Source organism: Heliconius melpomene, chromosome 7 (assembly GCF_056956725.1).
Source record: "Heliconius melpomene rosina isolate 202511_hmr_F chromosome 7, ASM5695672v1, whole genome shotgun sequence".
NCBI classification, from domain to species: domain Eukaryota; kingdom Metazoa; phylum Arthropoda; class Insecta; order Lepidoptera; family Nymphalidae; genus Heliconius; species Heliconius melpomene.
In genome coordinates, this window is record NC_140395.1 from 515,265 (window position 1) to 542,429 (window position 27,165).

The 27,165-nt window shown below is 34.2% G+C and overlaps 3 protein-coding genes across 4 annotated transcripts; 1 reads left to right on the forward strand and 2 right to left on the reverse strand.

Moving 5' to 3' along the window:
* Window positions 1-276: 276 nt before the first annotated feature.
* Window positions 277-3,913, reverse strand: LOC146537126 (uncharacterized). Its single transcript, XM_085188172.1, has 6 exons — window positions 3,199-3,913; window positions 2,668-3,084; window positions 1,492-2,419; window positions 1,433-1,439; window positions 798-1,142; window positions 277-594 (listed from the first exon to the last, which is right to left on the reverse strand). The coding sequence occupies exons 1-6, from the start codon at window positions 3,911-3,913 to the stop codon at window positions 310-312; spliced, it is 2,697 nt and encodes an 898-aa protein (XP_085044298.1). The 3' UTR covers window positions 277-309.
* A 1,099-nt stretch (window positions 3,914-5,012) lies between these two features.
* On the reverse strand, window positions 5,013-12,381 carry LOC146537127 (uncharacterized). 2 transcript variants are annotated; one of them, XM_085187736.1, is made up of 5 exons: window positions 12,245-12,381; window positions 11,303-11,429; window positions 7,237-7,322; window positions 6,887-7,034; window positions 5,013-5,576 (listed from the first exon to the last, which is right to left on the reverse strand). In XM_085187736.1, the coding sequence occupies exons 2-5, from the start codon at window positions 11,411-11,413 to the stop codon at window positions 5,094-5,096; spliced, it is 828 nt and encodes a 275-aa protein (XP_085043862.1). In that variant the 5' UTR covers window positions 11,414-11,429; window positions 12,245-12,381; the 3' UTR covers window positions 5,013-5,093. The 2 variants fall into 2 exon arrangements, with proteins under 2 accessions (XP_085043862.1, XP_085043864.1); XM_085187738.1 differs by lacking the exons at window positions 11,303-11,429; window positions 12,245-12,381 and adding an exon at window positions 10,159-10,238.
* Window positions 12,382-20,693: 8,312 nt separating this feature from the next.
* LOC146537128 (uncharacterized) lies at window positions 20,694-24,125 on the forward strand. Its single transcript, XM_085188231.1, has one exon. The coding sequence runs from the start codon at window positions 20,793-20,795 to the stop codon at window positions 22,392-22,394; it is 1,602 nt and encodes a 533-aa protein (XP_085044357.1). The 5' UTR covers window positions 20,694-20,792; the 3' UTR covers window positions 22,395-24,125.
* The last annotated feature ends 3,040 nt before the right edge of the window (window positions 24,126-27,165 follow it).

A 27,165-nucleotide genomic window follows, 5' to 3' on the forward strand; every position in this document is an offset into this window, starting at 1 on the left:
GGTGTCAAACACTGAAAGGCCCACAACCTCAAAATATGTATTTTATAAAAAAGCCATATACCTATATAAGCGTACAACAGAAGGAGAAAACTTGTTTTTTTCATGTTAAGATATTTAATATTACATTTTTAATATTTTTACTGGTTAATTATTGTTCTCAGAAAGCATTTTAGTTTATATACTTAAACAATCGAAGAAACAAAACACAGGAACAACAGTTAAAGTTGTAAAATAAAACAAAGTACAGTTTGTAACTAATCATAATCCTTTCCTTTTTTCTATAAACTCTTATTTGTTTTGATTATTTATTTACAATTTATTTAATTTATCTAGAACAAGCAAAATAAACACAAAATCTTCTTTTGCTTGTTGCACTTCGTTATTATGATTCTTTATAAACTTTTTATAACCTCTTTCAATTCTACTTCTAGAATTTTCTACATCATGAAAAAGATGGGCAAGATAAAGATGGAGAATGACTTCTCCGATATCCCTTTTTGTAGCCTTATTTAAAAATATATGCTTCAAGTCAATGAACCAATTTTGTCTGCTATAAGTTGTTATAGTTGCAACGTTCTTTATTGCTTCGTGAAGCTGAAAATGGTATATATTTTATTATATTGAAAACTAAACTTTAATACTGAAATAAAAAAAATAAAATGTATATTATTTAAAATTCTACACTTAATTTAAAACTTATTTATATTCGTCATTAGCGTCAGCAGCAGGGAACCTAGTTTTAAGAAACACATTTTTTTACGAGATATCGCGTAAATAAATAAATAAAAATAACTTACATTATATAAATTATTCAATACATTTTCCAAAAGATCCTCAAATTCATAGAAAATACTGAGCTTATTAAATACTTTAACTTCATTCTCATTTCTAAGGAAGTGAACAAAATCCTTCCACATTTGTAACGGTCGTCTTATTCTGTGTCTTTTTCTATTATGTGGTAAAATACTTCTTTCTTTAATAAAAATGCTGTCATCATCTTCATTTTGTTTATTTAGATCTTCTACTTCTGTTTTGGATATTTTATAAAGGTACAATGTATATTTAAATAGTTCCATATGACTCTTATCGACGTGATCGCCGCTTTTTATATTGTTTCTGCAAATTATATCTTTTATCAGCTTCACCTGTATCCCGCCCACTGCAGGGTAGGCAGAGGGAACTTAGTATTAACATACTTCGTTCCCCACTTTCCGCTCCATTCTATAGACATTGCGTGTTGAATAGCGGAGCTTAACGCCGTTATTTGCCTTTGCCATGCGTTACAGTATCAAGTGTCTTAATGGGAACGGAGCGTCTTAACCCAAGATTCCCAAGTTCCCTCTGCCTATTCTGCTATGTCGAGGATACAACGGGAAGCTAAAAAAAATTAAAGTCTAGAATTTTTTTAAATGAATGAGAATTATAAATTTACCACAACTCTTTCACGTTAATATCAAATACAAATATGCCGAGTTAGTGTTTTTTACTTACAATATATCTAAAAGTGTTCTTATCGCAACCTGCAATTCAACAGTCGTTGTCAACCACTCATATTGTTTCAAAGCATCATTATCAAACCTTATTATATCTCTTAGAACAGTTATCATTGAATTAAAGAATTTCTTAAATTTCCTCTTATTTATTTCATCTTTCCTTTTAACATTAGATTTAGACTTTATACTTTCTACATGTATGACTTCCGTTTTGGATCCTTGTGATATGTCCAAAGAATCCATTAAATCTTCACCTTCAGAATCCATTCTTTCAAAATAATAATCTAATGCTATATGTTTATGTGCTGGGTATTTATGCTTTATCGGTTTTACGTGTATGTTATTTTTTTTGCCACTTTGGACAGATTTTCTCTGTACTTCAGCTAAGGGACCAAAAATGTTTTGAAGGTACATTAAATTTCTGACAGCACTGATATGATCCTTTGCTGTGTTGCTTTTATGCATACTATTAACTGGATGATCTTCTTCATCCGAATTGGGGAAACCTTCAATGTTTCTAACGTTTTTCATATTTAGTCGTTGAAATTGTCCAGTATCATATTCCTCGTCTAAATAATCGTAAGGATTGTAATAAATATTCTTTGGTTTTACTATTTTTGGTTTTAAAAAATTATAATATGGGTATAACTGTCCGTTTGGATAATTTCCGTTTGATGGAAAGGGATATTTTTTTATATTACCAAAAAATCTATTTGTCGGAACTAAATTAAAATGTTTCTTGTTTTGTGCCTGTGTACGTTCAACATTATTTTTTTCGCTAGTTTCTGGTCCATATCTGACAATAGGCTTAAAATATGCATTTTCTGGTGCAAAATTATATACTGGCACATAATTTTGTTGGCTTGGTTCGTCTAAGTTTTGTCCTGTTAAATTCTTACTATTGATAAATGGAGGGGTTCCTGGTGCTGCAATTTATATTTTATTTCAGGCATACTCCAGAGAAGATTCAATCATAACATTAAAAGATATATATCTTGTTAAAATACAGAGTTCAAAGCCTTAATATATCTTTTAACCAACTGGAGAAAATTTATATATATAAATAATTTAGTAAAGCTTTGAATATATGTATATTAACATAAGCTTTATATGCAATAAAATACAAATGTGCCAAACTTATAACGCAATAGACTATATAAGCAAATAGACTTACCAACTTCATATACTACATATTCTTCTTTATGACTTTTTCTTTCTTCTTTAGATGAAACTATTTCGTCCCTGAATTTAGGCTTAAATTCAAAACTTTCTGTAGAATTATTTTGTAGTTTAAAGTCTGTTTCTAATATATTATCAGTACTTGTATAAGTATTCTTATTTTCATTTTCGTTTTTTTCAGTAGTTGCAATTACATCTTTAGGTATATTTGACATAGAAATTGAAGTTGAAGTTTGAAGAACTTCATCAATATTTGCAAAACTAAGTGTTTCATCTAAATTTGTGCCACTTCTTTGGAAGATGGTTTTGCCATTTCTTGTTTCATTGCCTCTGTTAGTCATGTCAGTAGTTAGTACAGTCGAGTCATCATCTCGAACTTTATCTATATTACTTGTTTTAGCTTCTGGAGAAACTAAATCAATAATATTATCTGTAGTTAGTGTCATTTTCTTTTTATTAGAACTTTCTCGGTCTAAGGTTTGATTGAGTTTTTGAGATTTTCTTTTCGTTTTATTACTAAAATTACTATTAATATTTGTTGATGTTGTTACTGTTGTTATTTCATAATCAGCATTATCACTCGTTGTGTTGTCGTTTGTATGAAGTTCAAAATCGTTAGTATCTGTCGTTTTAATATAACTTAATTCATTCCCATCTTTTAAATTCGTACTATTAATGTTCAAAACGTCACCACCCACAGTATCGACTGAATGCAATTCTTCATTTTCCTGGTTATCATCAATTTGAGATTTTATTTCGGTGTTCTCATGATTATCGCTACTCATTGATATATTGTATTTTTTTGGTTTTGAAATAGTGTCATAATCTTCGTATATAGTTTTGACTGGAATAACACTGTAGATGGGCTCAGGTGTAGTTTCTATATTTTCATCATTTTTTCTTTTTTCTCTTTTACCCCCACGCAAACTATAGTCTACATAATTATTCTCATTAGTTCTACTTGATTCTTTACTCTCTTTATTTCTTAAATTTTCAGATTCTTGGTTAATAATATGCTGTACGTATGCGTGATGTTGGTCCAATTGGTCGTCGGTAATTTCAATATGTGATTCATTTGGTGTGTCATCACTTTGAATACCTTCTAAAATCCTTCTTGCTATTCGATTTAGAAATTCTTGTTTCTCAGCTTCTGGCAATAAATCGATGTACTTCTCGTTAATTTCTTCACTATTAGAATGTATACATCCAACAATATAAAAGAATATGATTATTTTAAACATATTTTTATTTTGTATTAAGTCATTTTCTCAAGCATTTAGCGCATACTGTTCAGAAATGCTAATAAAAAAACAAGAAATACCTGTGTCATTTTTAATCAAGCGTATAGTTTTTAATTGATTTTGGTATTTACTTGGAAAATTGCTTTGTTGATAAGAAGTTGACAAAATGATATTCATACAAGGAACAAAAGTAAATTAGATATCTACAATATTTATGATCAAGTCATCGTAGTACAGTGAGATAACGTGTGACTCTAAATGCCATGGTTGTGATCTTAATTCCCGGCTGGGGAAATAAATTATTTTCATTTTTCGTTTTGACGAGACAAAGTGGGGCTTTAGAGTAAAGTCATATTTGCTTCTTCTAAGTCTCTGTGTGGTGGGGCAGTGTCAGACTGCCAATGTTATGGCTGTGGATTCGTGGATGCAGGGGAATGAACTACATAATTCTTTTTTGAGCTTCACGCTATATCCCGCACATAGCTGTAGCAATGTTAGAACACTCCGTCCTCATTAAGTCCACCCCACGCTTGGTGGCATTACCAGAACGGCGAAGGATGGTGTGTAGAAACAAAAATGTGAATTTGGCGCAGCATGAGAGCGTATATTTGGACCAGCTTAAGTAGTATTTGTTAATAATATAATGGACATGAATATGTGGCGCAACACGCAAAAATACGGTGGAAATGTGAATGTCAAGTACATCTAGGTTTTGCCAAGATAACAATTTCGGATTGATTGACATGAGGCAGGCGATGTGCAGGAATATTTATTTTACAATTGCCCAAAAGTTTCGCAACCACTATCTCTATCGCTTGATTTGAACCCTATCGAAAATCTGTAGAATAAGTTGAAGCGGCTAGTGAAGAAAAAATGTCAATATCTTCCAAGGAAATGTTAAAATATGAACTAAAAGTATGCTGATCAAATTTATTACCAAATATTTAAAAAAAACAATATTTCTGTAAGTGTCTGAATTTTAAAATAAAAAATTTTCTTTAGCCATAATATTTGTAGTAATTATATTTGTATTAATAAAAACTTACGAAATTTGTTAAACATAAACTTTGAAAAGAATATTATTAAAAAAAAAAACAAAAAGCGTTGATTCATTTATTATTTCCACTAAATAATACACTATTTACAATAATCAGTTATTATTACAATATGTTGATCTTTTTCAAGCATCGCCACGGTACTTCATACTACCTCTATTAATCTTTCTTCCACGCCTTCTTAAACTTCTTTCAGACCCTAATCTTGAATTTTCATCAATTTCTGACACAACTTCCAAAGGTTTTTCTTCAATATTGACTTCTTCTACTTTTATAACTTCAGGTATTTCTTTTTCATTAGGCTTTAATTCTTCATTAAATTCAATGATGGAAGATTCTTCTGCCTTTTCCCCTTCCAAAACCTCTTCCAATACTTCCATTTGTTCATCAGCTTCTTTCATTAAAGCCTCCATTATAATATTTTGCCTCTTACGATTTGGTTTACGAATTTCTTTATTGACTGGAATTTGTTCAGTTTCCTTCTTATTTATTTCTTCTTTTTTTGAGTCTGGATCAGCTATTTTGCCAATTTCCATGTTAAGATCGTAATAGTTGGGTGATTCCTGGCAAGGTATCGAATCTATTACTCTCGTGCATACTAGGACTTCCTGAAATTTTGCAAAACATGTTTTAATAAAAATATTTTAAGATTAGTTTAGTAATAATAATGAATCCGAACGCCATGGTGGCCAAATTGAAATAATCCGACTATACGATATGCTGGAGAAAACGATTTTTAATAATGAGTATCACAGATTGCCGTACATATTACAGACTATAGATAATATAGAATGGCAGAGCAAAACACCGTTTGTCATAGAGCTGGGAAATATTTAACACAACTTCATAGGGATTTAAAGTCAAACTATGGAGACAGAGAGAACCTTGAGTTAAGACTTAAGACACTCTGTGCCCACGCACTATTTTCGCATAATTTAAAAAGATTATGCACTGAGTAGCGGCTTCTTGTCAATGTCTTGTCCAGTGCGAATGAAAATAATTAATTACCCCCATATGGCAATATTATTGAACCCATAAATGTCGCGTTTACAGCCAGATTCTGTCCCGCTAAACCACGAGTCGACGATTGTCTCGAATCCTTTTTCTTCGTATTAAGTATTGTTTTTTTTTAATTATTATTCATATAACGTATTTGAGTACAAAATATATGCATTCTACTTCTCCATAATGCATTTCTGGTAAGGACGACGCAAAAACCGTCTTATCTGATAAATATGTCACAGATTTAACTTGAGATTTTGCGATAATTTACTATGATTTCATCAAAAAAGGGAATTATAATTGTACAGTGGCGTAGAAAAATATCTTTCTGAGAAGGTTATGGGTTAATTTTTCTAGTTAAGTTGGTTGTTTAAATTAGTTTTTTGGTTGTAAATATGTGAATATTCATTTTACTTTATGTGTAAAACACAGAATGCTATAATATCTTCGGCATTAATGAAGTTGACTTAATACGCAATACCACAAATTGGGCGGTACTTGGCGTACGGAGTATCTTAACATAACGTTCCCCTGTTTTTGTTGAGTGGCGGAACTCAACGCCGCGCTTTGTTTTGTCTCAACGGGGAAATAAACAGAAATATAATCACTCCCTCGAAAGGGAATCGAACCCAACACTATCAGTAGAGATATGCCCAACACCACCATATTTCTGAGTAAAAAAAATTATCTTTACATTAACTCAATGATTATTGCAAATATTATTGACTTTTTTATTAGATGGTATGTGAAGCAAAAGTAGTAAAAGAGGTTGGGGGAGACCTCGATTGACCTACAAGAACACAATATCGATGATTCTGGAGAAAAGTCACGTACAGTATGAAGACCCACCAGAAGGCGAAAGGTTGATGATTGTGGACGGTGCAAAAGAGCTAAAAAAAATACTGAATTATCTTACCTGATTAAAAACAGTTTCCTGCGGACAAATGAAGCTCCACCTATAAGTAATGTTCCTTCCCGACGGCATTTGCGACGGGTAGCACACGTGGAATATCTGACACTCGTTGTCCACGTCCGCGTAGTACCCGTATGTACGGTTTTCACAGCTGGAAGGGAAGTAATCTATAATAGACTATATAATTTTTTACCTTTTTAAAATATTATTCTACACTTGAGAAAAATACATGCCACGCTTTTGTCTACAGCACAGAAATGAAAAGATTGTCTATTTTAATAGAGTCTAAGAATAGAAGGCACATACGTTTGAATGTTCATACAAAAAATAGCACTCTCCGTCTTATGACTTACCTGAACGTGTCAGTAATATTTTCTCTGATAGAAGTGGCATTTGCTGGAAGATTTAAAGAGTCTGCGGCTGTTTGATTCACCATATCCTATAAAAAAAAAGTTTTTCAACTCCACGCTGTATCCCACATATGGCAGGGTAGGGAGCAGACCTAATGTTGAAACTCTGTTCCCCAATGGAGAATAATCACAAAATTTAAATTCTAGCTCATCGTATTGTCTTGTAAAAACAAAAAATACGTGTGAAAGAATTATTTTGATACGTCTATTAGTTTTTGAGATATTGTCCTTTAAAGTAAGCGCGCGACGCGAGATTCCGTCGGGCCGTAACCGACTCGGGTGACGTCACAGGTCTTGCAAAACTCGCTCGCTCAGTTCGTGTTCGTTCACTCGCAGTTCGCGCTCTTCTTTAGCTGGCGTTCCACCACAAATTTAGTTTCGTTTAATAAATAATATATAGATATATTTTTAAAATCTTTTTTTTCACAAACATAATGTAATAGCGAGCATTGTATTTTGAGATATTGAAGTTTTGATAGTACTTTGTCAAAAAAACAGTTCTATCTTGCTCGGTTTCATGGCGTGTTGTACCAAAATCTTTAGCTTTGATTATTTTTATTATAGTATCGATACTAGAAGGCTTGAATTTTTTCCAACAACACTTGGCTTGGCTTGAGCGTTACCACAAACTTAATCAGTACTTTAATGGAGAGACTACTCAGAACTTTGATGGGGGCATACAGGAAAAAAAAAGAAAAGCTCTGCATTAGATTTGCGGCCTTTTTAGTAATTTTTAGATTTGCAGAAGGCCTTTATCTGTGTGCCTCGTCAATGTATTTAGAAAGTATTGTGATCCAAAGGGATCCCTGAGGCCTATATTGAGATTATTAGGTATATGTACGACGATCCCGCTTTGCGATTCGCGATGGTTAGGACTGCTGTTGGCGGCACCAAACCCTTTAGATCACAGTAGGGGATTCACCAATGCTCCGCTCTTAGTTTGTTCTTATTTATTGTAGTGCTGGATACTGTCACGGCTCACATCCAGGACCAGCCTCCATGGCTGAGGGAGCCCGGACTTGAGCACTGTACTTATAGGTCCTGAGCCAGGCGTTAAGTTGGAAAAGTTTCAAGTACCTTGGATCCGTTATGCGCTGCCTGGGCCAAATGGTAGGAGGTTACTGGTGTGGTCTGCGACCGCACAATACTACCGAAGCTCAAGGAGCTGATATATAAGAGCATCATCTGACTGGTTATTTTATACGGCAACAAATGTTGGCCAGTACTATCTCGGCATGCTGAGGATCTTCACGTCACGGAAATGAAGATGCTGAGGTGAATGGGCGGCGTAACGCGGTCTGACCGCATACGCAACACATTCATTCGAGGTAGTAGTCTTGGGGTCCATGACGTAGCGAATAAGCTCCAAGAGTGTGGCCTAAGATGGTATGGCCACGTTGCGCGCCAGTTAGGAACTGTGTCGGATGCTGGTGCCCTCCTATGTCTATCCTGTCCCTGGACCTAGACCTCCGAACGCCCAAGGATGCGGTGTTTGGATGTCGTGATGCAGGACATGAATACCAATGGTCGAACCACTCAGGACGTAACAGATCGTGTAAAGTGGAGTAGGTTAAGCAGGAAGGCAGACCCTGGCAACATACGGCGGGATTAAAGCCAAGAGAAAGAAGACTTGGTTGCAGTTGTTGAAGACTCGTCGCTTCGACGATGTAGCCCATTATAAATGTCATGGTATGTTTACAATCCGTATAAACTTATTGGTTCTTTTCATTGCATTCTAAACTGCAATAATATGGTTTAATACGTGCGCGGTGTTCTGCTGTAATCTACATTTGGTAATCTACGCAATAGCATCATGACCATAACTCTCTCTTGCCGATCTACAATAATCACAATAAAAATATTATTTAGATATACATATATAAAAATATTAAAAATCTACATAAAAGAAAATGTACATCTGCTCAACTTACTGCATGTATTTAGTTATATTATTATTATATTATTTTCACTTATAAAACAATCTTACTACTTTGAATTGGAATAAAAGGTTTGGTACTTTTAACGCAAATAGCGTTACCTACAATATGAAACTAGTTAGGTTAGGTTACATTACAGTTTTAAATAAATAATTTCAAATAAAATAACATAAAATATTATTATCTATCCCTACCCCAAATCGACATAATATTACTAGTTAGACAACAAAACTTATCTTCGCATTTTTACTCCTTGCATTTCTGCGGCGATGAAATCACTATTATTCGATAAGTAATCAGCAACCATAAATCCATCTATTACGGCTAGGTTACCCGATTGCCCTTTTTCGAATCCCTCATCCATTTTAATTAATTGGATTAACACTTTAGCACAGGTAAGTATCAAACAAACAAAGTACTGCGCGAGATCTCCTAACTATCATCGGCGACTAGCGAGTTGCAAGACCTGTGACGTCACCGCCGACCGCGGGACTGTTAGCGGCATTTAAAATTTTTGCAAACTTCAAATGCCTGTAAAATCATAACTACTTGGTTTTTTTTAATGAAACAAAAACTAGTGTATTTGTATACGTAAAAACATTACTGTAACGAACTTTGAAGCATTATTTCATACCTATTACCATTCCTCATTTCCGCCGCTCGAGGCATTGCGTGTTGGGTGACGAAACTCAACACCGCGCTTTACCTTGTTACCAGAGCAAAGAAATAAAAATACTAAATATTTAATTTCTCCGAGTGGGAATCGAACTTAAAACCGTCTGGTGAACTGTAAAGCTCGGCGTTGAGGTCGTCCTCTGAGTACGCAATAACTTGAACATTAGGCAAGTTATGCTAACTGTGTGTGTGTTAGCACTAGGTTACATATACAGCGTGAGGCTAAAATAAATAAAAGACTGGAGAGACGTACCTACTCTTACGAATAAAGACGCGCTGTATCTATAAACCTATACTTAATTATAAAATTGAAAACAAATCTTAATTAAAACACTACAGTTACACACTAAAACCAAGATATATAATACTAATACTAATAATATGTAAAACCACTATTATATAGATAGAATTAGCTGCGGTTACGTAACCTTGCTATCATATTAGTAATACTATTATAATCAGTACACTATTTTGTTGTGGTTACAAGTTCGAATCTCATGAGGAACTGATTATTTTGTGAAACTAGCGACCCGCTGGCAGCTTCACTCGCCTGAACTATACAAATTACAGCATAAAGCAACCTCCTTAGTTATCCAGGAATAGTCCCACAACAATCGGTTCAGTTGTTCTGGATATTAGTCAGGAGAACCAGAAAGATAGACAAAAAAAAGGTTTATTTTTCTTTAAGTATGGTTGTAAATACACGCACTATATAAGTCAGGTGTTTTAAAGACAGATACTACAATTTTATATATAGGTAAATGACCATTGAGGCCATCGTAGCGTGGTGGAACAACGTGTTACAGTAGCGCGACGGTTGTAAGTTTGATTTAACGGCTATCATGGGCATAGAATTAATAATAGGGCGGTAGTTGGTCCGTGCCCACCTCAGAGTAGTCTACTGCCCACCCCAGAAATTTTACTAACAAAAATTAGCAAAATAAAAACCTTTAAACGAACAGATCTGTTCAAAAGACAGGGCCAAGTCCCGTCTGGATAATATATATGTAGAAGCATCAGAAGATCTCACGCCATAGCTGTTAACCAATGACATCTGCTATTATTCGTGGCTACACCTACTACCCTATTCGGGGTTACCCGCTCCATTTTAAATATTCTTCTAATATAATCCATTACATAAAACAATTAACATCCCAACGTAATAATTGCGAAATTATAATTAAAACTAATACATAGCAGCGCGCCGTCATATATATAAATATAATATATATAATATAATACAGATACGCCCATGACGGCTACAGGTTAGATCGATTTATTTTCATTTCCTCGCTCTACTTATTTTATTGCTAAAATTATTTGATTTCCTCGTCCGTAAAATTCGGAATATTGGCATGATTTTTGAATTATTTCAAAATAATTCACATTTTACTAACCCTCAACATTCTCAAGAGGTTCCCGCTGTGCACTTCCATTTCTATTTCATCTCCAAACGCGTAGAGCGACAACACAAACAATAACACGCATCGTACTAACACTGTCGCCATTTTGATTTGATTTTACCTAAAATTAAAAAGAAAGTGAAAATAATGAAAAATTTAATTAAACTTTTTTTTCATGAACTAACATTTAATTATTATCAATTTTATATAGCAAAATGATTTCGGTCTTTGATACGATTTTAAAAATAAAAACAGTTTTGAGTTTTATCGAAAGAAAACGAAAGAGAGCTTCACGAGAATTGACAGAGTCCGAGTCAGAGCAGGAGTCAATGGCATGACACTCTCTTCGTCGCGTGCCGCCTAATTTTCGGTAAATTTTATCTAAATAGATGATTCCTAAGCATTCTAAATATAAGGAGGAGGAAACGGAGAAACGACATTGCGTCTATATGTAAACGCAACGAGTGGATTAATTATACTTAATTAATGTCATTATCGACATATTTAATATTTTCATTCCCTCGCTCTGGTAACGAGTTAAAGCGCGGCGTTAAGCTCCGCACCTTTCAGTACCCTTCAGTTCCTTCTACCTTGCTATATGCTAGATATTACATAAAAAATCCCTCTACCTATCCTGCTGTGTGCGGAATACAGTGTGAAGCTGATAATTTATGATTTTTAATTAAATTCCTATATTTTTTTCAATGTAGGAGCAAGCAATGGGCAATTTTTTTAATTTTATATTTAAATTAAGAATTAAAAAATCTTTAAATTATTAATAACAATCATTATACTTTAAACATATAAGAAATAAGTATAAAATTAAATATAAAATTTGAAAATAAAATCGAACTATTCATTATTATTTAACATGTTACATTTTTGTAATTAAAAAAATACACAACATTAAACATAGACTTTAAAATAATTACTTACCTCAAAGAACCAAAGTATAGTCTGCACACTACAATATTTAAAAAATCTAAGTAGTTGGAAAAAAATACAGAGAATTCAATCACTACACGTATCGTCCCCACTCAACGACAAATGGGAATGCGGAATATTTTATTCTCTATGTCTTATATAAACGTCGCCCGTCGCGTTATTTATACGAGGAATCCAGAATGAAGGATTTGGTAGCGTTAGCAGAAAAAATCTGTGGTCATATTATTATTTAAATATATGTCTTTTTAGTTTAAATATATTATATAGTTTCCCGGTATGTAATGAAAACCTCTTCTCCACTTTTACCTAGTCATGTAAAGTTTCATTACGTTGCTATTGTTACTAGCAAGTACCTTATATACTAGTTGCCAATTGATCTTGTGCATTTTGTGTACAATAGTTCGTTTATATTTATTTCAAACATTTTTAAGATATTTATATAAATATGAAATTGAATTTAATCAAATTAGTTTAATCGTAATAATAAAATAGAACTCATCAAATGTAGATTCGATATCCATTAGGCAAATGTTAATTACAAATAAAAACCTTAGTTAAGCTGACAAAAAATCAAGAAATGCTGTGTATTGAAAGTGCGTGAAATTGTTTTTTCTTCGTATTCGTATTCCTGATGACACATAATTATTGTTAGACTAAATCTTATAGACAGAAGTATTTATTTGTTTTTAGTGTCGTTTTTCATATCTACGTTTTTTCTCTCGTAGAATAAGCAAAAGGTGGGTCAAAACACTTTACTATCCGCTCAAATAATTGTTAATTGACAGAACTCAACGCCGTTCTTTGCCCATTGCATACTGAAAATATCTATTCAAATTTTTTTATGCTAACCGTACATATTTCGTCCCGCGAGATGTGAGCCGAAAGTAAAATAGCGTCAAATTCAAAATAACCTTGACTTAGCAAATCTATTTATATGTATATATTATAAAGTATTTAGTTATTGGTGAAAAGTCTATGGTGACTCATTGTACGATGTACTGTTAAATATGCGACAGTAATATTAATAGGGGTAGCGGCTTCAAATTGTTGCTAAGAAAAATCTGTCAATCAGTAGGTAAGTATGTATTTGGTATATGCACCTTCGTATCATGCACCTCTCTTTCCCGTAGGGTTAGGCAGGACGAATCTGCCAAAATACTCTGTTCTTCTCTTTTGATCCGATTTTGGGACTTTATGGTGTACATTTCCCAAATGGAGGTAAAACCTACAACCATAACGTAAGTAACGTAAATACTAAGTACTAAATACAAGAAAAGAAGGATTTTACTTATCTCATTTTTTTCTGCATACCAACTTAGATGGAACCTAGTATTCCTCTTAAGGACCCTCCGTTCCCCAATCAGGAGATATTTACGTGTTAAATTGTGGAAGCGGATGAATGAAAATAATATATGGCATTCAAAATTTGCAAATACAGTTTTAAAACTGTATATATTTTTTAGCAAATTCAAAGAAACGCAAAGTTAATGTGTGATATTAGCTTTAACTTGATGCCTCTGACAGGTTTACCCTGGTTAACAGACAGACTGACAAGAAACATAACGTCTGAAATATGTTTTTATATATTTTTTAAAATAAAAAATAGATTCCATTCTTCTCTTTTTTTAGCTTGACGCATTATCTCGCACACAGCAGTGTAGTCACAGGAAACCTAGTGTATAGACTCTCTGTTCCCCATTTTCCGGTGAATTCTCGAGTCTTTGAGTTTTTGTCTTGTTACCAGAGTGACACTGAAAATATTAAATATTTCAGTCCCCAGAAAGGGAATCGAATTCAAAACAGTCGCGTTTACGGTCACACACATGTGCGTCTGCGCCGCGACTGGAATATGATAAAAAGAAGGCTTTGCCTAGCCTGCTAAGTGCGGAATACAATAGAGAGAAAAAATAACATTAATAAATTTTACATATTACATTTTTTTAAGTAACCAAAACTAAGGGGACCTAGAAGTAAATTACTAAATTTTATTATATTACTACAATTAATAGCATTCAAAAACAAAATTAAAATTTTGCTTTACACAATTAAGCCAAATTAAAGTTTAATTATATGAAATTATCAGTAATCTCAGTACTACGGGAAGCTACAACCGACCCAGAACCAGTCTGTGAAGACTGTCTGTAGAAACCTCAACAGTTGCCCTTTGAATATAATCTATCCTATTATTTTACAATAAATATATATCAATCATTAGCTTCCCGAGTGACCTTTTACAGCGTTTAATTCCACGCATTATTATCACAATTTTGAAACAAGTTCATGTTAATTGTGTCAATTTAGTGCTGTTAGTACAAAGTTAGGTGATGTTCAAACAAATCCAAAAAAAATGAAATCAAATCAAATTTAAAAAAAAATATTATTGTTAAATTGTGATAGTAGGTATAACTAAGTAAAACTTTACTCATAAATATGTTGCAGTTTCGGGATTTCCGGTGTTACCAAGGGGCCCAAGCTATGACTGTTTTTCCGCCGGCAAAGCGTGTGTCCACCTGTGCGGTGGAAAAAGCGCCACGGTTATAGATTTGATTTCTTCTAGGGAAAATATTTTTTTATTTTCAGTTTCATTACTCTGATAACAAGACAAGTGGCGTTGGGTTTCGCCAATTAATACGCAATGTCTCGAAAATTAGGCGATACGTGGGGACTGGAGGGTATGAGCTGAGCTATTTTCCCTTCACTTAACTTCCCCGGGTTTAATCCCCTTTCGGCGAATAAAATGTTTTTCAGAACAAGACGGTTTCGGTAATGAATAAGCAGTATGTCAAATTCAGAGGGGAAGCAAGCCCAAGGAGTGTCTGAACTCTGTTTTATCTGCATACCCTGAAATATAACAAATTCTCCCATCAATCAAAACCATCCTTAAAATTATAAGACTTAGAAGTACTTAACAACGTCACCATTCCAGTATAAATGTATAGAGCGTTGATCTCTTGTTTTTCACGAATCATTTACAGTAAGTATCAAGAACGTGACGCGTGTACTTATTTGTGGTAATGAGTGGTAAAATCAATTTAATAATATTTATGTTACGTAATGGTGTAAGAAGGCGCCAATCATTTGTTTTGTATTGGCCAAATTCCTTTTCAACGGTGCTGAAACCGGAGTGTCACGTCACTACAGTGACGTGGCACTCCGGTTTCAGCACTCCAGTCACTTATAAGCGACACAGGACGAAAAATTTATAGGAAATACGCTCGGCGTAATTATTTTTAATTCCTCGCTCTGGTAATAAGACAGAGCCATGCTGTGTTATGCAATACGCTACTGACCACGAAGTGTCTCGGGATTTAGGCGGCGCTTAAGAAACGGAGTGTCTTAACAATAGATTCCCTCCGTCTACTCTGCTATATGGGGTAAGCTAATCTTTTTGGAAAAAACGTGGAAGTATATTTCGATAGGTCAAAACCTCGAACTTGAACATGATTTAGGATAATTAATGTTTAATTGAGATTAATTATTTAATTGAGATTACATATAATCTGTTAAACCGGTGGTTGTGGGTTCTATAAAAACTTAATAATCCTCTTTTTTGTTGCTCTTTAAATATATAGTGATCGTTAAACTTATATTTCGTCATTATTTTTTAACCCGTCGCGGCACAGCGTGTGACTCTAAATGCGACGGTCTTGGGTTCAATTCCCACTGGGGGAATTTTATATTTTTATTTCCTCGCTCTGGTAACGAGGCGGTGTGCGGCGTTCTTGCGTTGCTCCTTGGTGGAGACTAATTACTTATTACGTCACACTTTTAGGAAAATAAAACGAAAGCATTTGTCAATTAAATACATTTCCACAAGAGAAAATTGAACCTACAACCCATTACATACATCTAACTATAACCTATATATACTACCCCATGAAGACAGCTATTAAACTGTTTTATGCCAATTTCTACTATTTTTTACCATTTTACTTTTTAAGAATCCTAAGTCGATGACAATCTTTAACAGTACTAAGGTCATAACTGTACTTTGATGTCACCTAAAAATATTTGCAGGCACGAACAGAATCTAAATTGTGTAAATAATTTTAGTGGTTCTGTAGATTTTTCTATATACCGAAAGAAAATTCTTAGAAACTTTTAAATTTGGGAAAGAGGGAAAGATTTGATTTGATTTTAAGAAAGAGGGAAGGGGATTTCTCGAAGTTATTGAGGGAACGGGGAAAAAAAGAAAATTTCCACGAAAAAAACTGTCGAGCATAATTGTAAAGATACTTGATTCCTCATTTTTAGATATTTCGATAATTCTTTTCATATAATTATGGTTAAAATATCAAAGTGTTTATTTAATTTTTACAAGTGACATTGGCGAAGTGATATGTGCTCAACTGGCACGCTCGGAACGCCATAATCAAAGAACCATACCTTATTTAATTTGTAATATGCGCATATTTTTAAAATTACATAAAATATAATTGTTTTTTAATATTTTATTAGATTTTGCTTACGCCGATTTCCCGATATATTATATGACAAAAAAGAGAGAAGGGGGAGTCTTAACTCTAAGATCCCTCTGCCTTCTCGGGCAAATAAAACGAGCTAGACAACTAATAAAATGGCAATTGAAAGATATTTCAAATTTGAACCCCAAAAATCTTGCGATAGCTGATAGCATCACATAAAACTATGATGTCTGTGATGAGGAACAAAACAAATAATGGAGTCGATATTATTCAATTATAAAATTTTAAAAAACTTTATGCTGTATCACGCTAATCAAAAGGAACGTGGTGTTAATACACTTTTTTTCTACTTTTCGCCCAATTTCAGAATATTGTGTGCAGTGTCAGAATTGATTGAATATGAAATATAATTTAAAAAGAATAGGTGATCTTGATTGCATATGGGGAAACAACAAAAAAATATTTAATCTTTTTTATTACTTGTATCTATTCATTTAAAATAAAAAAGCGACATAACACACACTTGGGCTTTGGGATACTGTGTGAGTTACTTTTTTATCCATCAACTTTAGATATTAACAGATCAAAAACTAAAAATTTATTTCCTTTCAATGCATACTTGATAGAAGGCCTTCTTTATAAAACATACTTGAAACTGAGAAACCCGACACTAAAAACGAAAAAAAATGGGATAAAAACCCTCTAGCACTCCAAGTCCAAGCCAGTTGCAAAGGTAAATAACCGCGTGCGAATTAAATATAATCACATCACTATATGTAGGTACTACAATACTATACAATATATATAATACATCACTATTTGTACCCGCACGGAATAACTTATGTTGAATATTTCATACATACATTCCGTTGGCCAAAACGTGTGCTATCAGGTGGGTTGGTGAACTTGATAAATCATTTGGAAATACTTTAATTTTTTTTTATTTGCTCGAGTGGGGATCGAACCCACAACCAGTCGCACTTACAGTCATACTTAGTGCCCCTGCGCCACGACTGGCCTCAATTGATTATTCATAAAGAGAAATTATAACTAAAATTTCAAAGCGTATACCTACATATAATTATATTATTTGAAATTAATTTTCAGAGGCCAGTCGTGGCGTAGGGGCGCAAGTGTGTGACTGTAAACCCGAAATAAAATGGCTCCAATATTCGGGAAGTTGGGGACCGAAGTATTTTAACTCTAAATTCTCTCTGCCTGCGTGAAGCTAAAAAAAAGGAAGAAATGCAAATTCAAGCTTATAAAACAATCTAAGATGAGATTTATTATCTATTTACATAAGTGTCCTTTCATAGAATTGTATACTTTTTTCCTGTCAACTGGTTTTATAACGTAAGAAATAAAAATTCCATTTTATAAGCTCTTTCACAGAATTGTAACGGTTTGTAACATTTTAGGACCTAGGCCCCGTTATTTTTCATTTTGACAGGAAAAAAATATCTTTCCAGGAAACTAAAATATAAGTTTCTATGTTTTTTATAAAAATGTATAATCAACTAACTATATTATTTATATTATTGGGATAAATCTTCAATTAGTCCAAGAATTTTACTATGTTTGTGTGTAGTTAGTGTGCATACGCCGCATATACCTATCAGTTTATGCAGAGAGAACCTAGAGCTGAATCACGCCGTTCTCCAATTTCATAGTTTGCAAGTCAGTAGATGTATACACATGTACAGATGTATACATGATATACATGGGCGTAGCATAGCATAAGAATTGGGGAGAAGGTTGGACCGTGCTCACCCCAGAATCATCTCTATGCCTTCCATGCTATGTGCCGACAGTGCGGGGGAAAAAAAGGAGCTAAATAACACATTAACAAGTGACATAGTGATGTATCACTAAACCTACATTCCAGATATTAAGGAGGATACTAGTAGCCTAGCTTTGAAGCTATAAAAATTACCGTAATCAATTGAAATTCACCTTCTCATATAACAATTTTACGGCAAAGCAAACAAAATTGCCCTCTAAACAGATAACGATTCAGATGCCGATAGCGGCGGCACGTGACGAGGATACTGAGTAGTTCCTTATTAGTGCCATTGACCTAGGATACAGTCTAGATTTTGTGATTTTAAGTTATTTTCTGTTCATTTACCTAAGTTTACCTATAAAAATTACCAGTTACCTATGAAATTAGCTGCTTCACGCTTCTTTACTAAGGCACGATAGATAGGGCAAGCAGATTCAGCAAAGCGGGGATATGAAAAAAGTTTACATAGAATTATTCCTCCGGGTCTGGATCGAACCCACGACCTGTCTCGGCTACAGTCACACGCTTGTATCTGTGTCTTACGGACGTGTACGTACGGAGTGCCAGGTTTCCCTCTGCCAACCCTGCTACGCGAGATATAGAGTAAAGCTAAAAAAACAAATTAGATTATTTAGATTTACGTTTTCGTCATCACTTCTCAAGTATCAAGACTCGAGACAGTTTCACTTAAAATTCACAAAGCACAAGAATGATGGAATACCGAAATGTATTTTTTCCCACATTCCAATATGAATGAATAACATTTTTTACTTGTTTTTTCTAAAAAAAAACTGATGTACCCAGCGTTGCTAGACGTACTTACTTACGACGTATTTTGGCGGGACGTCCCAAATTCCAACTCTTTAATTAAAGGTCCCGAGCAGAGGTCCCGGCAGACATGGCCCTACTATTTGTGTATTGCCACGCAGTGTGAGAATTTCTCAATACTTTATTTTTTAAAATAAATTTAGTAAGAATTTCGAGATAACCCATCTTCTGAAGACTTAGCCACTTTAGAAACATAGTAAACCAAACAACATCCTCACATAATAAGTGGATAAGTACCTACTTATAAAAAAAAGAATCATCTTCACGCTGTATCCCACACACAGCAGTCTAGGCAGAGGGAATCTAGTGTTAAGACACTCCGTTCCCTACATATCGCAGGATTCTAAAGGCATTGCATGTTGAGTGGCGGAACTGGTCGCTTATATTTTTTCTATATCCTGCTTTTGGCCAAAGAATCCTCCTTAAAATGTTTAAAACTGCAAAAAAATATAACTAATCAAACTAACTTAAAAAATACTTTTAGTGTTTCTTTAAGGCAAAGAAATGAATTTACTAATCCTTTTTTCCTATAAATAAATTTGAATTAGTTAAACACATTTAAAATCAAGTCACGAAGTGCAAGGTTAAGAAAAGCAAGTTTATATAAATGTTACTTTACAAAATGCACAATGTTTATTCTCAGCAGAATTAAATTATGTTTATACCTAAGCCTAAGACTTAGTTTAAAAACAATTTTGGTTCTGTATTTTGAACAAATATATTATATGATAGAGGCCGTCGTGGTGCAGGGGCACAGACGTGTGACTGTAACGCGACGGGTGTGGGTTAGATTTCCACTCTGTGGAATGAATATTTTAATTTCTTCGCTCTGGTACCAAGGCAAAAACGCGGCGTTCCGTCACTCAACTCACAATGCCTCGAAAAATTCGCCCAAAAAGCGGTATAACATAAGAATAAATAAATTGATTGATAAATGATTTATATAAATGGAACCCATATGTTTATAATTAAACAATTCTCTTTAAAATATAATCTAATCATAATTGATGTCTTCATTGTCATAACAATAACGTCTTAGCATTAAAGCCGCTAGTTTAAGAAGAGGTTATCAGATGAAAGGGTTTGTACGGAACCCTCGGTGGGTTAGTCCGACTCGCGCCTGTCCGATTTTTATATATTTGTTTTTGAAAAGAGTATCTTAGGTTACCTCTGCCTTCCCTGCTGTTTGCAGGATAGGTACAACATGAAGGTGATTAGATTTTTTTCGTAATAATGCTTGGCTCATTTATTGCTTCGTATAAGCATAGATTATATTTTTTTATTCCATAATAATTAATTATATTTAATAAATATAATATTTATATTTTATAAATAAATAAAAAGATAAAAGAGATTATTAAATTTGTAACCAAAAATGTATAGTCAATAGTGTGCAATATGGCAACACTGAAGCGTCTATACGTCAAATGAACTAATTCATTGTTTATTGTGATTTTTTGGGAATATATGCGATTTCTTAATAAAATATAGCACAAATTAAATAATGACTGAAGAAACAGAACCATATTGTCGACTATGTGCGGAACCAACGCCACCAGTTCAGTTAATAACCCCGAACGAAGAGGTGGCGTTTACATCGAAAATTATTACAAAGTTATCCTGGATAAATATCGATATATCCTCACCTAATGGACTTCCTGATACTATATGCTTTTCGTGTTTCGATTTGTTAGAAAGAACTTGGGCATTTCTTAATAATGTTCGTACAGCACAGGATAAATTATCTACTATATTTCTCAAAGAATCCAAAGAAACTATTGAAATATCTGACTGTAGTATAAAAGAAAACAATTCACATATACCTGGCAAACCAGTTGATATGAACTGGGATGAATTTCAAAAACCTAAATTGGAGGTAAAAATTGAGAATATTTTTGATAAAGTTATTGATGTTGCTGGTAACTCCCAAGTGTCAGGTGATAAAAACGCTGTTAAAACAGAAAATGATACTGACGATGACTTCTCACAAGAAAATGGGTTCCTAAGCTCCACAGATAGTGATGTACCTTTAAAAAAGATAAAGAAAAAGAAAGGTAAACGGAAACAAGTAAAAAATAATATAATATATGACGATAACACAGAGTTACCTATAGATATCCTCTCATTCAATGTAACTTGGGAAAATCAGACTTGTAGATGTGCAAAATGTGATGCATTGTGTAAAAGTATACTATCTTTACAACTCCATTCCCTCCAAATACACAATCAATGCTGTTTGTTTAAATGTATAGAGTGTGAGAAGATTTTAAATAGTTACAGAGCTTTTGTGAGACATTTACGAACACACAATAGTGCTTTGCGGCATTGCTGTGAATATTGTAACAAAGTTTTTGTATTAACTTCCGAAGTAAAAAATCATAAAGTAAAAGAGCATCGAGAAGTGTACAAAACAAAATGCACAAATTGTGGAACAAATTTTGAATCTCCTGAAGAATTACACGATCATAAATCACTTTTTTTCAAAGATACCTCAAAAAAAATTAAGAAAATCAAAGTTAATGGGGAAAGTAAAGAACATAAATGTGATCATTGCAATAAAATATTCAAAAGTCGGCCTAATTTAGTTCAACACAAGGTTTTACATACTGAGAGAAGCCGTAACTTTGCGTGTCATGTATGTGGAAAGATGTTCTACACTAAAGGAAGTCTCAGCACTCATATGATAACTCATGATGAGGTTAAACCCTACAAATGTGATCATTGTCCCCTAGCTTTCCGAGCTAGAGGTAACCTAATATCCCATATGAGCCTCCATTCTGGTCTGAAACCTTTTATATGTGAACAATGTGGTAAAAGTTTCAGAGTTAAACGCCATCTTGTATCCCATGCCATAGTACATACAGACTTACGTCCCTATGTATGTGAATACTGCAATAAGGCCTTTCGTTTTAAAACAAGGCTCAATTTACATTTCCGTCAGCACACCGGTGTTAAACCCTACAAATGTATATACTGTCAAAGAGACTTTACTAATGGTTCGAATTATAAGAAGCATATGAGTCGGCGTCACGGTATAGATACATCATCTCGTATTAAAGCTAATATTGTTAATAAGAATTTGAATGAAAATGAGAATGTATCATAATTTATAATATAGAATAGAAATATATTAAGAAAATTGAATTTAGATTGTCTATAACTGTAAAAATATTATAGATATATTAGAGGCTCTTGTGGCTTAGTGGTACAGACTATAGTGTCTGACTGTAAATGTGATGTGTGGGTTTGATTCTCACTCAGGAAAATGAAATATTTTCTGTTACAGATACAGTTGAATGTAAAAATAAATATTAGTTTGCCTGGGGTTCAACCACACTCATTATTTCTTCAGTGAAAAAGTTTGCTGTTGAGTTGCGCCACAACACCCAATAATTAGGCAAGAAATAGAATGGTGTGTTACAACACTATATTTGTTTGCTATATGCAGTAGATATGTGTTACGTTTGTGAACTACAGTAATACAATTGTGTACTTAATGTTATTTTTTTATATACATTTTTTTTATTTAATATCTAATACCCCTGTGATGTTTTACAATTTCTATTAAAAAAACATTTACTTATAAAATCAGTAAATAAAATTTATTTAAAACAGAATATAAACTATTTAATACTTCATGTTTATTTATGTATGTTATAAACACTATTTTGAAAAAAAAACATTTTTTTTGTTTTTTTATCATTAATTTTTCTATCTTTATTACAGCCGTATCAGTCTCTTGTGTTTTCAGTGTTGTCTTGTTGGACAGACACTTATTAACAATTAAAATAGCATTGAAATCACATTTTTGCCATGTTTACTTTTTTTATTTGACATTGTATTTTTATTGAAAACTTGACTTAGATTGTAATGTTGACTGATTATTAGGTAGTTTATATATACATATAGTTTATATGTAAATAGTTGCATTAGTTTTTAGATGTATCCTATGTTTAAGGTAGTTTAAGAATATTTTTTTGTTTAATCTGTCAGTACAAGTGATCTAACTTAGATTAAACTTTTTTGTAGTTTTATATAAATTGTTTTCAGTGTTTAAAATACATGGCAATATTGATATAAAAGATATTTTAACACTTTTTTAAATTATTATTCCATATTTAGGAAAGGAAGACACTTAACAATTTAAACGTAGTATTTAACGTATTTATTAGAACCTGCGCCCTTTGGCAACCGTCGAAGCGTTCTCACCACCAAGCCATACGTTCTCATTAAGCTACGTCGAAATTTGTATACGCTTTTTAAATGTTATTTAACTTGTTGGCATCTCTGAAGGGAGATTTTTACTGAACACTACGCCACACGTAGCTTGATGAGAAGGTTTGACTTAACTGTCAAAGCGCTTGGTTGGTTTCCAAAACGAGCGGGTTCAAATCTCACAACGTTATTTTTTTATGTTTTCGAAAAAAGTAGGTGTATTATGTCTTGCATAATAACATCCATCATACCAATAATTTTGATATTTTATTTTTTCTTCTGGAACTTGTAAGGCACGATCTACAAGAGGCAAGGTTAGGTAACATTAAGTCTCAAGTGTCTTAACACTACTTTTTTAGATTTCCTCTGCCTACTCTGTCATATGCGGGATACACTACACTACTTCTATTTTATAGCTCCTCTGGTGTTACACGGGGTCGTGGGCGGCGGTCATCACTTACCATCAGCGCTCGTTTGTCTTTTTCTATAAAAAAAATAGAACACTTGGTTACTGATTGGTTTCATTAGTGATATACTCAAAGGCTATAATTTTTTTGTATAACTGAACTTGTACATATTATAAGTAAAATAATAGTAATAAAACATATTTATTTTGATATAAGATATTTATTTCATGTTTTTACGTGACCCTCCAGTATCATCGATACTGTCTCAACAGATGTCTCCGTCTGCCTCTTACTATTCACTTTTCATTCACTTCAGAATCTGTTCCTCACTTTATTTCCCTGAGTGGAAATCGAACCCAAAACCAATCGCGTTTACAGCCACACGCTTGTGAACCTGTCTCACGAATGTCCTCAAATTGTTATAAAATAAATAATTACATTATCTTTTTCCTTAAACAAGTATTTAGAAAGGACATAAAACAATACATGATATTCGGAGCATAAAATGGCTATCATGTTACTTTTGTAAGTACTAGCATAATGACAGACTGAGGTAGGGACAACTTTCAAGTATTATTTTAATTTTATCTTGAATAAAATTATATCAGCTTCACGCTGTATCCCGCACACAGCAGGGTACGTAGCAGTGCATGTTCTACCACTCAATGTCAAATCAAAGAGATGCAGCGTGAAGCTAAACAAATAAATCAAAAACTAATTTAAGGCCGCCTAAGTGCGACAGTTATGGGTTTGATTTCCACTCGAGGTGAAATATGTATTTAAAGTTTTTACTTTCTCGCTCTGGTAACTATTTAAATCGCGGCGTTGAATACTGCTTGTCAACAGGCAATCCCTAAAGAATTCGGCGGAAAGTGGGAAACGTGATATCTTAACACTAGGTTCCCATGTTCCCTCCGCCTACCCTACTATGTGCGGGGAACAGCGAAAAAATATAATTTATTATAAATGAATACATGAATTCTAATGATTATGCTTCTGACTTCTGCAACACGCGATGTATTGAAATTTCACAGCGCAACTGTTATTTATTAACGCGACAGTGATTTATTGGTTATTGAACTGTTATAATTATGTGTTAATGGACGGTGAGCGTAGATTCGATTAATTATAAGTACTTAATCATCATGTAGAGAAGAGTTTTTTTTTTTATTAAACAGAATAGAAGGAAATAATTTAGTGGTAAGACACTTTCTACGCTGTTACGACCCGGTGGCACAAAGCTGTGACTATAAAAGCGATGATTGTGAGTTCGATTCTCACCCGAGATTTATCGCCACTCAACCCGTTCATGTTCAGAAAGTTAAGGAAGCTTCAACACAATTTTCCCTCTGTCTACCCTGCTCTATGAGGTACAGTGTGAAACTTAATTAGTAAGAAATTCCATTAAAACCTCTCGGAAACTTTATGATATATGCTTAAATATAGCAAGTAATTTAAATAACATCTTTCTATGTCACACACCGACACGCGATCGTCCGTTTCGGTTAGCTACACTTTAGATTACTGGGTTAAGATAATTTTGTATGTATGTATGACTATTTCCCCTTACATATTACGTACCCAGTGGCGGACTAAGGGGGGGGGGGGGGGGGGCGGCGGGGGCGGTCCGCCCCGGGCCTCGGGTCCAGGGGGGCCTCCAAATGGTGCAAATTCCCTTGATCAAATCCTAAATAAGCCTTTGAAAAAACGCATAGTATCTACTTAACAGGAAGTTTGAGGTTGGAGGGGGCCTCCAATAAACAAATAAGTACAGGGATTAGTGCAGCCTGTACCGGTAGTTTACATTATATAAATTAAAATTACTTTTATCTTTCTAATGTAAATAATTTAGTTTGCATGTGGATCCAGTTTCGTAGTTTTATACTTCAAGTTCCTAGGGCCTACAGACCGACGTCATTTTATAAAAGTTTGTGTACTCACTAGCCTGAAAGTGGGGCCCTTCCAGAAGTAGCGCAAAATAAAGGTACATCTCTGCTCTGTCTGGGAGGATGATTGAGCCATCAAATCGGTTTGGGTGCTTATAAGGGGTCTTAAAATAGTCCATAAATAATATATGTAAAATTATAGCGTGCTTTTTCAAAGTGGTTTTGGAAGTCAAATGGCAGTTGCGCCATTTAAAAAGCGCCATCCGCCTCTAATATGGAACGCAACAACGTGTCAAGTACGATCATTGCTTAAAACGCTAGTACCCAGACAGAAACTCTGCTTTGCAACGTGGAATATTGGCTCTCTAACCGGACGATGCAGAGAACTCGCAGATGTACTTATAAAACTTCGGGTCCACTGTGCTTTCCTCCAGGAAGCTTGCTGGAAGGGCAATAACGGACAGGTTTGCCAGCTTATATACACCGGGTCACCCTCAGGTAAAAACGGTGTGGCTGTAGTTCTTTCTGAAAAGCTTCAGAACTGGCTTCTTGAAGCTGATGGTCTCTGCAATAGCTTGATGCGTATAAGGGTGCTGATTGAAGGCGTAAGTACAAACTAAAATAGTGCCTATGCGCCGCAGGCCGGCTGTAGCGTGTCCAAAAAAGAGTCATTCTGAAAGCAGAATGAAGAGGTTCTACTTGCTATACCGTCTACCGAAACGGTTGTTTGTTATTGGGGACGACTTGAACGGTCACGTCAGTAAGGCTGCTGAGCCGTATGAACGTGTTCACGGGGGTTTTAGATACGGACGTCGTAATACAGAGGGAGAAAATATTCTGAGAACCTATATTGCGTCTGATCTGGCCGTCGCGAATACGTTCTTCCAAAAGAACTCTCAGCACCTTATTACGTATAAATTGGGTCCCACTCAACTCAAATTGACTACTTATTGACCAGACGGTGTCATATGGGCAGAGTAACTAACTGTAAAGTAATTCCAGGCGAAAGCCTGACGGCCCAACATCGTCTTCGAGAAACGTAAGCCTCTGATTAAGTGGTGGTATCCGAATGGACCGATGCAGACTGACTTCCTAGCAGAGGCTGATGGCTGATATACAAGAGCATACCTGTTATTTTATACGGTAGAGAATGCTGGCCAACACTATCTCGGCACATTCAGGAGCTTCACGTCACGGAAATGAAGATGCTATAGATAGTGGATGTACTGCGTAACACGGTATGACCGCAATCGTAACACATTCATTCGAGATAGTCTTGGAGTCCGTGACGTAGCGGATAAACTCCAAGAGCATCGCCTGAGACGGTTTGGCCACGTTACGCGGATGTAAGTGCCATGTTATCTCAGCC

What these genes read in the sequence shown, in the direction of transcription:
- LOC146537126 (XM_085188172.1), bottom strand. Translation starts at nt 3,913, where the DNA reads ATGTTTAAAATAATCATATTCTTTTATATTGTTGGATGTATACATTCT. An exon ending in ATATGTAGTATATGAAGTTG is followed by an intron (nt 2,420 to 2,667) that starts GTAAGTCTATTT and finishes TATAAATTGCAG; the next exon opens with CACCAGGAACCCCTCCATTT. An exon ending in TATTGAATAATTTATATAAT is followed by an intron (nt 595 to 797) that starts GTAAGTTATTTT and finishes TACCATTTTCAG; the next exon opens with CTTCACGAAGCAATAAAGAA.
- LOC146537127 (XM_085187736.1), bottom strand. Translation starts at nt 11,413, where the DNA reads ATGGCGACAGTGTTAGTACGATGCGTGTTATTGTTTGTGTTGTCGCTC. An exon ending in AATATTACTGACACGTTCAG is followed by an intron (nt 7,035 to 7,236) that starts GTAAGTCATAAG and finishes CTTCCCTTCCAG; the next exon opens with CTGTGAAAACCGTACATACG. An exon ending in AGGAAACTGTTTTTAATCAG is followed by an intron (nt 5,577 to 6,886) that starts GTAAGATAATTC and finishes GCAAAATTTCAG; the next exon opens with GAAGTCCTAGTATGCACGAG.
- LOC146537128 (XM_085188231.1), top strand. Translation starts at nt 20,793, where the DNA reads ATGACTGAAGAAACAGAACCATATTGTCGACTATGTGCGGAACCAACG.